Here is a 12,588-nt window from a genome sequence, read left to right as displayed (position 1 = left end):
GTGTCAGGTCGCACAACAACTCGCAGTAGTGCAGACAGAGCCTAAGGCTTCAAATAAGTCCTTCTGAAGCTGTTTCCGCTTAACCCTCTCAAGTAAGAGCAGGACTAGCCCAATTCAGGGGGGGTTTGGGTGGACAAATTACATGATGCCTGGATTGTAGCCGTCATTCGATCACGTTATCTCGAGTTCAGTAAAAGGCCCTCTCAGACCTTGTTCATAGAAACTGGACTTCCTACGGATTTGGAAAGGAGGCAATGTTTGCAAGGATATATAGGGGAGCTGTTGGCAGCAAGGGCCATCCTTCTGGTTCCAAGGCATGAATTGGGTCAAAAAGTATGTCCCCCCTCTGTTTTTGGTCCCAGAGGCTTCAGGGGGTTTCGGACCAGTTTTGACCTCAAAGTCCTGAATTCTTACATGAAGGCTCCACCATTCAAAATGGAGTCATTAGAAAGAATCGTTTCGGCTGTGGAGTCAGGAGACTGGATGGTTTCCATCGATCTGGCGGATGTGTATCTTCATGTCTCATTAGACGCATCTCACCATCGCTTTCTCAGGCCTTCCGTGGAAGGCTCTAATTTTCATTTTTAATCTTTGCCATTCGGTCTCTGCATGACTCCGCAAACGTTTTTAAAGCTACTGTCTGGTCTCGTTGAGACTCTCAGGGTCAAAGGAGTGCAAATATTTCATTATCTAGATGACATGCTACTTCTGGGTCTGTCAAATGAGCTCCTTCTACTTCATGTGAATTCACCTGCAAAACACTAACTCATTTCGGTTGGTTGATCAACTTTCGGAAGAGCCAGATGCATCTGACCCAGATGTTGGAGTATTTAGGAGTACAATTCAACATGGATCGGGGTCGTGTTTCTCTTCCTCAGGAGGAAGGTCCAGGAGATCCAGTCTCAGACAAAGCAGTGATGGCCAGGCCTTCTATGATGCTGAAGGAATCCATGCAGTATCTGGGGGTTTTATAAGCCACAGTTCCAGTAGTCCCGTGGATCAGGTGGCACAGAAGGAGGTTTCAATGCAACTTTCTTCTTCAGTGGGATCATCTGCCAATTCCGATAATCTGGTCCCTGGTTGGTGGTCAGTAGCTCGCAATCTTTCCCGCGGAGTTTCGTTGAAGGCCTCAGAACCAATAGTGGTGTCGACCAATGCCAGTCTGGCAGGCTGCAGGGCACACTGCCTGGGACAGCAGGTTCAAGACCAATGGTACCTTTGTGGGGCGAAGAGTTCAAATTTCCTGGGAATGGATGCTGTCAGGCGCACCCTTAGCATTCCAGCCTATGTTGCAAGGTCGAGCTGTCAAGATTCTTTTGGACAACAAAACTACAGTGGCTTACGTGTCTCATCAAGGGGGCACAAGTCACCCTCTCCTTCAGGTGGCATGTCAATCTTCCTCTGCACAGAAAAGAATCTCGGCTGTCTTACAGCATCTTAACTCCCAAGGCCTGGCAATGTTTTAGCAGATCGCTTGAGTTGAAGATTTGGGGATCACAACAAAATGGGCCCTCAACCCCAAGTACCTACGCAAGATCTTCAGGGTCTGGGGGATGCCTTCGATAGGTCTTATGGCATTAGAGAATTGTTAACTGCCTTGCTTCTTCTCCCGGACCTAGCATCCACAGGCATTGGGTCAGGATGCTCTGTCCAGGTCTTGGAACTTCCCCTTGGTGTATGTCTTCCCACCGCTTCCATTGGCTCTCAAAATCCTGCTAAAGATTCAGCGAGAAAGTGTCACAGCAATAGTAGTCCTACCTTACTGGCTCAGGGAGCTGTGGTTCCCTCTGGCTTGGAAGATAAAGTTGGGCTCACCAATCCCTCTGCCTCCTTGTCAAAATCTACTTCTGCAGAGTGGGGCCTGACACCCGAACCGCAGGAGGATAAAGGTAATGACATTATTACAGGATCGTCAGAACGAATGTAACCAACCTATCTGGAATACTACGGAAAGGGATTGGGACCTTGGATCTCCTTCAGTATCTAACATTTTGGAGTTTCTGCAGAGTAGTCTCCAAGGGTTAGCTTATAATTCCCTGAAGGGTCAAATCCCTGCCTTGTCGGCTATGTCGTGTACAAGATATGCTCTACATCCGCTGGTGATCTGATTTTTTAGGGGCAGCCATAGAAATCAGACCTCCATTGAAATCGTTTTTTCCAAAAGAGGACTTAACACTAGTCTTGGGAACATTGCTGGTTCCTCCATTTGATCAAGCTTTCTCTTTTTCATTATTTCTTTTAACAATTTTTTGTTTTTGTTTTTTACTAGCCGTGGTCTCGGCCAGAAGAGACTCCGAGTTGTGCGCCTTCTCATCTAAAGAACCATATTGTTTGGTGCTCCCAGACAAGATAGCCCTTCGGCCGATACCAAGCTTTCTACCTAAGGTGGCCACATAATTTCATATGAACTGGGAGGTCATTCTCCCAGCCTTTCTGGCGGATACAACTGATGAGTGGAGTAGGTTAGACCTGGTCTCTGCGGTTTCAACCTACCTGAAATGGACTAAAAGCTTTGGCAAACAAGATCAGCTGTAGGTTTTTCCAATGGGGCCTAAAAAGGGTATGCCAGCAACATGCAGAGTTGTGTCTTCCTGGTTTGTCAAGACCATGCATATTGCATACAAAATGCTGGGCCTTCCTCCTCCTTCAGAGATCAAAGTACATTCGAAGAGGGATATGGCAGCATCCTGGGCATACACGAAGGTCGCCCCTGAGGTAGTTTGCAGAGCAGCAAGCTGGAGCATGCCCAACACCTTTTATTAGGCATTACAAGCTTAATATGGCTTGTCCGCCTGAGGAAACATTTGGCTCTACATTTATTACGGCGGCTGTTGCCCATTAAAAATTTTGAGTAGCATTGCATTGAGGGTTTGGCTTATTTTTTTATTTTTTGTCTTCCCTCCCTTCTTAATAATGCTTGGTACATCCCATAGTAGGCCGACATGGGGAGGTCCAGGAATAAGGAAAATTGTTGTCCATACTTACTGTAATTTTCCTTTCCTGGATCCTCCCCATGTCAGCCTTCCCACCCAGTTTATCTGTTGCAAGGCGGGGTTTTGAACAATGGTGTGGGCGGGCAGACAGCCGCCCTTTAATGGGCTAGAAAAGAGGTGGTCCTGGAGGGGTCAGAGGGGGCGGAGCTGACCCATAGTAGGCTGACATGGGGAGGATCCAGGAAAGGAAAATTATGGTAAGTATGGACAACAATTTTCCTTAATATATAATTTCCTTGATTGTCTGAGCACTTACCTGAGAGGCATTCATTAGCATGAACCAAGAACATTTAGTTCTGGACTTTTGTTTCAGCCTGGATAATTTGTTATGTGTTTGGAATTTTTCAGGGTTGTTTTGTTTTTGGTATATATATTTTTTTTATGTATATGTGTCAATTTAAATGATTCTTTGTTCTTATGCCATTCTGGGCTTTGTTGATCGTACGGGCACGCGGCATGTATCTCCTCACAGAGTGATTGCGGTGCCTTCGTGTGCCCTCATATCTGCTAGAGGCGCATTTCCCCCATTGGACCATGGCCCTGGCAGGGGAGGTGATTGCTTGGGCTGGAACCCTATCCCACCCTGGTCTCCTCCCTGATGCTATAGGCAGTTCCACCATTGACCCTCCCTCCATCTGGGGGACATTCGGAGATCTGGATAGATCTTTCAAGATGGCAGCTGAGGATCGCGGCACACTTGTGTGACGTCATCAGCGAGACGTCCGTGCACGCGTGGTGGTGAAAGCATGTCCGTGATCTGCCGTTGCCGTCAAAAGCCAATTGATCAGGGAGAGCATTTAAAGCAAGACTGATGGCAATTGCCACAGTGCCTGCTTGGAGCTGGCGGTTGCTGGTATGTCCATATTCCTATCTACTTGGTGAGTTATACCTACTGTGGGTTTGGCCACAATTCTGTGCAAATTTGTATGCTTTTGTGTAATCAGTATCTTTTATGATCTTTGCTTGTTACTAAATGGGACAATGTGGCTATCTTGGTGGACGCTATTGATCTGCTCGGTCTTTGCCAATTATTGCCTTATAATTATTTTGGTCAATCTTGGATGGCTATCCCTGGACTGTTTTTTGTTGTCTTTTATATCCTGTGGAAGGAATATTTGAAATGGATCTGAGGTAAATTAAGTTTGTATACCCAATAGATTGAGGCCTGGATTGCCCCTGGTATATTCCTCTTTTTTCAATATATATATTAAAGTGTTTCACAATTCTTTCTATGCAAAGAATTCTCTCTGCTCTTCTGAAGCCACAGCCCTCAAAAGAAAGGAAGAGAAAAACCGGGCAGTCTGCCAAGAATCAAAACATTCTTTATCAGTTGAACTTAAGTATAAACATTGTAACAATTTGTCAATGGAATACACTTCCTGTATAAGTGAAAAAAGTTTAACCACTTAAACACTAAACCTTTTTCTGACATTTGTTGGTTTCAAGTTAAAATAATTTTTTTTGCTAGAAAATTACTTAGAACCCCCAAACATATTTTTTTTTAGTAGACACCCTAGAGAATAAAATGGTGCTTGTTGCAATATTTTATGTCACACTGTATTTGCGCAGCAGTCTTTCAAATACAATTTTTTGGGAAAAAATTACTTTAATGAAATAAAAAAAAAATAAAAAATCTAACCAGTAAAGTTTTTTTTTTTTTTTTGTATAATGTGAAAGATTTTACGTAGCGAGAATTGTGAGAAAATTGTGATTCTCATTTTGGCCAGAATCGTGCAGCTCTAATATATATATATATATATATATATATATATATATATATATATATATATATATATATATATATATATTATATATATTATATATATATTATATATCTTGGCATTCCTACAGCTAAACTGGCCTTGTGCTCCTCCTGTGATCGATTGCTGCTGCTGCTGGCATCCCTTCCTACATACATTTTTGAACCTCTAGCAGTGTTTATTAGACTGATTACGACTTGCATACATGGTGAGTGTTCCATGTTATGTGCCCCTCTGTGTTGTGTTCAGACTTTCATTGATATCCATTAATTATACCATTCATGTACCCATTTAGCATATATCTGGTTCTGGTAACATATATGTATAAATAAAGCCATGCATATTTAACAATGCTTATGGGTTTTCTGAATAATTGCGGTTTCTCTATTTATTCCAATTGAATTTGTTTCTCTGTAGCTACAGTATATATGCTTTTTTTTTTTACTTATTTTTATTCAAATTTTCCTTATAAGACACAAAGACATAAAGACATATACAAATTGGTTGTCTAGCTTGTACAGGTAATATCGCAAGTACATCAGGTAAAAAAAAAAAAAATGAAAGGGAAAGAAAAAGAGAGGAATACATCCATGCAATACAATTTTAACATGTAAGTGAAAAGGGGATTTTTGGAATTTTTGGGCCGCCCCCCCACTGCCCATAAAGGCCTATACCTATTAACTAGAAATTACATTTAATCGTCGATTCTTGGTATCGTAACTGAAGCTAGTCCAACATTAGTAAGCAATGTTCATTTCCTCCAGCCACCCACTCCAAACCTTATTAAATTTCAATTGGCAGCCTCTATTAAGATAGGTATCTTTATATAGTGGAAGATTATCGTTAACCAAACGTTTCCACTGAACATTTGTGGGGGGATAGGGCTTCTTCCATTGAAATGTTATGGTTTTCCTAGCGTAAAATAGAAGCAAACCAATCATCTTGCGTTTAGCTACAGCAGGAACTAATTTTTTTATAAGGCCCAACATACAAATCTCCATAGACAGTGGTAGATTAGTGGATGCAATTTTATTGATTAGGCCTAGTACCTCCCCCCAGAATTGTTGTATCTTTGGACAATGCCAAAAGATATGGGAAAAATCTCCGGGGGTGTAGCTACATCTCCAACACTTAGGGGAGTGGGCAGGATTTATCAAATGAAGTCTGTGGGGAGTGAAATACGCCCGGTGGACTATTTTAAATTGGACTAACTTGTCACGTATAGAGACTAGCGAACTAAAAGGGAAGTCCCAAACACCATCCCAATCTTCGCCACTCAAAGCTGGAATGTCACGCTGCCAACGGGACAAAAGGCCGTCCAACGGAGGCAAGGACTCATAGATTAAATGCTGATATATGTGAGATATAGGTTTTTTTGTACAACCGGATCTAAGAGTAGTCTCCAGTTTAGACTGTATTAATATACAGGACGAACGTGGGAATTGGGCTTCGAAAGCATGCGAAAGTTGAAGATAACGGAACTGATAGTGCTGCGGAAGATTATACTGGGAGGAAAGCTGACAAAAAGAAAGCAGTGAGGTGCAAGACACCACTTGTGAGATTAATTTTATACCATATCTAGTCCATATCTGGGGGTCAATAGATTTGTAAAAATGTGGTAAATTGGGGTTTAGCCATAGGGGTGTATTAGGGGAAATTCCCATCTGGCTGTGTTTTTCAATAGCCAAGCCCATTTTCCAGGCCCGTAAAGTAGTAAGCATAGACGGAGTTAATAAGTGTGGGGCACATGGGCCTCTGTAAATTAGGTATTGAAGAGATTCCCAGGAGCCTGCCACGGTGGCCTCCAAAGCGGAGGCCACATTGGTTTTATCAGGATTTAGCCACCAGACCACTGTCACCAGCTGTGTCGCCAAAAAGTACTTATAGCAATCCGGAAAGGCCATACCACCCTGCGATAGTGGCCTCATTAATGTAGTTAACTTATATCTCGGTGGTAAGGAGCCCCAGAGAAACTCTGAAAAGCGTTGGTTTAGTTTAGTAAAGAAGGATATATGCTTCATAGGTCCTGAAAAAGAACAAAAGTTTTTGAGCAAAAAGCATTATGATTGGTACAGCAGCTATTCTGTGTGTATTTTGCATGTGTACAAAACTCTTTTATAAAATGTCAGCAACATTTGCTGGCCCTCTGTGTTTTGTTTAAAACTTTGTATTCAAAAAAAGATGTTTATATAAAAAAAAAATGTGTGTTTGTGGCACCATAAAAATCCCCCTTGTTCCCCATTCGTGTAAAAATTCTATTTTGTCATCCTTTGATCTATGGTTGTAGGTGGCTTTTTATTCTGAAATTGTTCGACAATTTTTAGAGACAGCTTTTCACGGATTGGTGAACCTTTACTTTTGAGACACTGACTCTCTAAAATGCTAGGATTTTATAACCAATCATGTTATTGACCTGTTGCAGATTAAGCTAATTAGTTGCAAAATGTTCTTTCAGTTCTTCTTTGTTCCAGTTTTACCACTTATTCTGCCAGCTTTTTGTTGCCCTGTCCCAATTTTTCTGAGATTTGTTCCTGCCATCAATTTCAAAGTTACTTTATTTTTCTTAAAACTGTACATTTTTTTCAGTTTCAACATTTGATACATTTTCTATTGTGAATAAAATATGGATTTATGAGATCTGAAAATCATTGCATTCTGTTTTTTTGTAAATTAGACACAGCATCCTAACTTTTTCAGAATTAGGATTGTACATTGTGCTGCCCTGGGCTGCTGTCTGAGAGGCCACAGCTCTGAATGAAAAATAAAAGACATTCTTTTCCTATAAAATAACTCACCCTCCTTCCAAGAATTTGGTTGATGGCTGCACTCTCTTTCAATGTGCATTCAGCAATCACTTTTGCTCGCATCTCTTTCATGTACAACATAAAGGCATTCAGAGGCTTTTTAATAGTGGGCTTCTTAGGCTCCTTCTCTCTTTTTGGTTCTGAATGGGGCTTCCTTTTTATGAGCAAAAAAAAAAAAAATAGTCACCTTATAATAAAATTCATATAATGGTTCCCATGTTTACAAATCCATCATTATTATGTAGTTGGTAAGATTAAAAAAATAAACCAGTCCATCCAGTTCAACCTGTGTGAGTGTGTGTATCTGTGTGTGTATTTGTTTGTTGTCACTACCATATCCCACATCTCTGTACATTGTGTGTTCGCTGAGATGCCCATCAAAACCTTTTTGGAAAATATTCACACTCTCCGCTGACACCACCAACTGTGGGAAGAAATTCCACATCCTTACCACTTTAACAGCAAAAGAACCTCTTTTGCAGTATAACCAATTCAATACCAGGCACTTTCTCCCCCCTTTCTGCCCAGGCCAATTTTCAGCTTTCAGAGCTGTCGCACTTTGAATGACAATTGAATGGTCATGCAACACTGCACCCATATGACATTTTTATAATTTTTTCACACAAACACAGCTTTCTTTTGGTGGTATTTGATCACTTCTGAAAAAAAAAAGACCGAACCTTAAAAAAAAAAAAAAAAAAAAAGCTTTTTTCTTAACTTCTGTTATAAAATTTTGCAAATAAATAATCTTTTCTTCATAAATGTAAGCCAAAATATATTCTGCTACTTTTTTTGGGTGAAAATAACCCAAAGCAGTGTAAATTATTTAGTCTGGTGGCCTATCTCATCTCTTGAGGCCCAAGGTATTTAGTAAGAGGCATGATGAGTTTTTTGAAGTTGTCATTTTTTGTCATAATTTTTTGATTTTTACATATTGTCTCCAGTGCAGTACAGTGTTATAGAGGGTGTAGCGGTGATCAGGGACACTGACTGGTGACAGCATGTAAAAAAATATTTTGAATGTCACAGGTATAAGCAACCATTTTTACTGAATGAAACCGATTCATTCCGTGTGTTTTGCTGTGATTGGCCACAGCTAATCACATGGTACGGATGGGCTGTGACTAGCCCTGTCTGTACCATGTGATCACTGTGACCAATCTTAGCTAGCAACACAATTGTACACAATGGATGGCATGAAATGAAGCCATCTATTGTTTACAATTGCCATGTGATCTTCTGTGAGTGGTCACAGGGTACCGGCAGTGGGCCAGTACACTGACAAGTCATCGGCTGTGTCCAACGGTAAAAGGTCGCACTGCAGTGCAGCCCCAGGGCTGCAGGCAAGGTGCGATCCAGAAGGACATCATATGACGTCTATCTGGATTGCCCACCCGTCATTTTGCTATAGGCCAGGTGGGAACGTGTTAGCAGTGATGGGAGTAAGTCACACATGTGCAAGTCACAAGCAAGTCTCAAGTCTTAACCTTCAAGTCACAAGCAAGTCAGAAGTTACTGTGGCGAAAAGCAAGCAAGTCAAGTCGAGTCCCTGCTAGAAGTCAAGCAAGTCAAGTCAAGTCATTTATTTTGGTCAAGTCACAAATTAAGTCAAAATACTGATCTACCCCGAAGCCGGGACTCGGGGGGAGCTTTCTTTTGTGGGGGGGGGCAGCTTTTGCCTAGGCCAAGACACAGCACTGGTGGTGTCAAGTCATTGCAAGTCAAATAGCCCAAGTCAAAGTCAAGTTGCAAGTCATTAGTGACAAGTCAAAGTCAAGTCGAGTCATTTATTTAATTTTGTCAAGCAAGTCGCAAGTCCTCAAACAGGTGACTCGAGTCTGACTCGAGTCAAGTCATGTGACTCGAGTCCCCCACCTCTGCGTGTTAGGGTTAAATCAGTTCTTATTCAACTTCATTGAGTGGCCACATGTCTTCATAAGAGATCTGACACTGAATTATTTGCTCCCTATGTTAGCATTAGCTTTAAGATATTTGTATATTGCTATCACATCTGCCCTTAAGCATCTCTTCTCCAAGTAATGTTTGCAGTCTTTCCACATAACTGAAGTCCTCCTGCCCTCTTGTTAGCTTTGTTGCCCTATTCTGGACTCTCTCTCTCTGGATTCACCTACAGCTCATCTTTTCTGTGGACTGGTGACCAGAACCTGGACAGCATACTCAAGATGTGGCCAAACCAGAGATTTGTAAAGTGGTAAAATTATAGTTTTCTCTTGAGTAAATACCCTATTAAATGCATACCTATCTGTGATCCACCAGGAGCGCCAGATCTTTGACTGCAGGCAGCTTACCTGTTCATAAACATGGCAAAATATAAAACAAAATGCATGTATTTATTTCTATTATTTTAGCTATCTGGATAGGAAAAATAAATAAAACATTAATGGGGTATGTTATTTCCATTACTTTAAGTTTCAGCAGACCATCTATAAAGTTATAAAAACTATCATAAGGTGAACAGTTGATACATGCTACCATAGCTTTGTGTAAATTGAGGTTTGAGAAATCTTGGCGCGGACTGAACTACTCTATTGTATTGCCTTGACAGTCTTCAATAAGGTTTATTTATAGAAATCCTATAGGACAATACTGTGATGTCTATTGGTATGGTACATGAAATGAATAGTATAATATTTAAAGGCTAAGTGCACCTTTGGAACCTGTTACACCCATATTTAGGGTGCAACATGTTCAATTATGTGCAGAGCTCACCTCTAAACCCCACTTCATTAATCAGCTTATGTCAGAGGAGTCAGGGTCCTTGTTCACCACAGTATGTACTTCTTAGGAGAGATGTATTTGAGTCCATTTTTTCAAATACAAGTTGGGGGATATGAAGAAATACAAGCAGAGTTATGCAGAGTTATCCTTCATATCTATTGGGTTGCTAGAAGCCCCTGTGGGATTCAAGCCACGTGGAGTAAGGTTAAGGTGCCAATAAAGACAGTGCAACTTTCACATTAAAAGAGATGCTTATTGACAATAAGATTACACCATTAACAGTAAAATTGTTGGTAAGGTTGAATAAAGACACCAGTCGATCCAGTTCAATTTGAGTGTGTGAATGTGTGTGTTTTTTAGGTCACTATCATTTTCCATATCCCTGAATATTGCGCGTTGACTAAAAAAAGCATGTAAAAGTCCAAATTTATCTGCACTCCCTGCTGACACCACCAACTGTGGAAGAGAGTTCCACATCCTTACTGCTCTAATAGTAAAAAATCGCTTTTACGGTGAAAGACTGAGCCCACCTCTCATCCAACTTCATTGTGTGTGTCAGGTCACCTGAGACCAGGTGACAGATGCACTCTGTAGGAGTCGGAAGTGCACCGCTAAGGTAGTGGACCCTAGGACTGACTGCTGCGTATTGAACCCTGGAAGGTTCAGGAAGCAGGTCTACAGGATAACTAACATGGATCCCAGTGGGAGCTAGAGCATAGATTCCCCAGGGCGCGGAGTCTAAGAGCCAGCGGGTGTTCACCAAAGCCTCTAGTGGTGAGGATGGACTGCGCTGCAGTCTGGCTCCAGGTCGCGGCCCCCAGGGTCTCACAGCTCACGCTCACCGTAGACTTACAGGAGAAGAGGAAGGAGGCAGCAGGCTGTAACGACAGGGAAGTAAGGGGTAAGCCAAAGGTCAGGGCGACTAGCCGACAAGGATAAACATAACACGCCAAAGGTCAGGGTAACAAGCAGACAGGGAGAGTGGGGAACAGGCCAAAGTCAGTAACAGGAATCAGACATAGGATACACAGCAAGTACACACGGAGGCTAACAAACAATGGTTGATCAGCACTGCTGGCTTGCAGTGCACAGGAATATATAGGGTTCCCTGATAGGGCCTGGGGTGGGGCCATGCTTAGAGGTGAGGTTATAAAACCAGTCAGGTGAGAGGCAGCTGGTCTTTAGAGATGAACACATGGAGACAGGTAAGCTGACAGAAAACTCTATTGCATAACCATGATATTGTGGCTGTGTGTCTTCTTTAGAGACCTTTGTTTATATAGTTTTCCCTCAATTCTGCTGTAGAGTCATCATTTAAAGATGTGTATAATCACTATTCTATCCCCTCTTAGATGTCTCTTCTCCAGGAAGAATACATTAAATGTTTGTAGTTCACTCCCTTATTAGATTGCATGGACTCTCTCCTGTTCAAGCACATTCTTCCTAAGGATTGGGGACTAAAACTGGACTACGTACTCAAGATGTGGCTGAATCAGGGTTTTGTAAAGTGGAAGAAATACAGTTTTATCTCTTGAGTAAATTATATTTTTTAATGAATAGTAATAGTCTTGCTTGCTGCAGCTTGGCATTGCATGCTATTGCCAAGTCTGATCTACTAGGACACCCAGATCCATTTCCATCCTCGAATACCCCAGAGGTTCTCCCCCTTGCAAGGTACATGCATTCATACTTTTAGCCCCCAAGTGCATTACTTTACATTTTTCAATATTACACCTCACCTGCCATTTAGCTGGCCACCCTTCTATTTTAACTAGGTCTTCTTGTACAAAGATATTGAGCTATTTTTTAATTGTCTATTAACAAACATCGTTACTAACAAATTTTAATGGCATAAAGCTAGCCACTTCTTGAGGATCGATGTCTTGTTGAAAAGGATATACAGAAGGAATTATGGGTATCCAATATGGTGCAAATGGATAAAGCAGGTACAAGAATTGGTTACATATTTAGGCTGAAAAAAAGTCCATCTGGTTCAACCAACAGAAAAAAAAAAAAATTATATATATATATATATATATATATATATATATTACAGGCTCTCCTCACTTAACGACCAAGTTCCGTTCCAGCGACCAGGTTGTTAAACGAATTGGTTGTTAAATGAGGAGCCAAAAGTAATCAATATGTTAAGCATTCTTAACTACATAGTCTTACATAGTTAGTAAGGTTGAATAAAGACACCAGTCCATCCAGTTCAACCTGAGTGAGTGTGGGTGTGTGTCTACAATTATCCCTATTTATTTAAGGTACCCATAGAGTGCCGTCAACTCA

General features: G+C 41.3%; 1 protein-coding gene across 3 annotated transcripts in view; it reads right to left on the bottom strand.

Annotated features, from left to right (window-relative positions):
• Window positions 1–12,588, bottom strand: part of LOC141132419 (transcription factor 7-like 2) — a 1,287,046-nt gene that overhangs the window by 442,894 nt on the left and 831,564 nt on the right. For all 3 annotated transcript variants that reach the window (XM_073620780.1, XM_073620781.1, XM_073620782.1), the window contains one exon: window positions 7,549–7,711. In XM_073620780.1, coding sequence (XP_073476881.1) covers window positions 7,549–7,711 — 163 coding nt within the window. The remainder of the gene's footprint in view (window positions 1–7,548; window positions 7,712–12,588) is intronic.

The sequence above is a fragment of the Aquarana catesbeiana genome, linkage group LG03 (genome assembly GCF_042186555.1).
Source record: "Aquarana catesbeiana isolate 2022-GZ linkage group LG03, ASM4218655v1, whole genome shotgun sequence".
NCBI classification, from domain to species: Eukaryota; Metazoa; Chordata; class Amphibia; order Anura; family Ranidae; genus Aquarana; species Aquarana catesbeiana.
The sequence above is the reverse complement of the archived record's forward strand: the minus strand, read 5'-3'. Positions and strand labels throughout refer to the sequence as shown.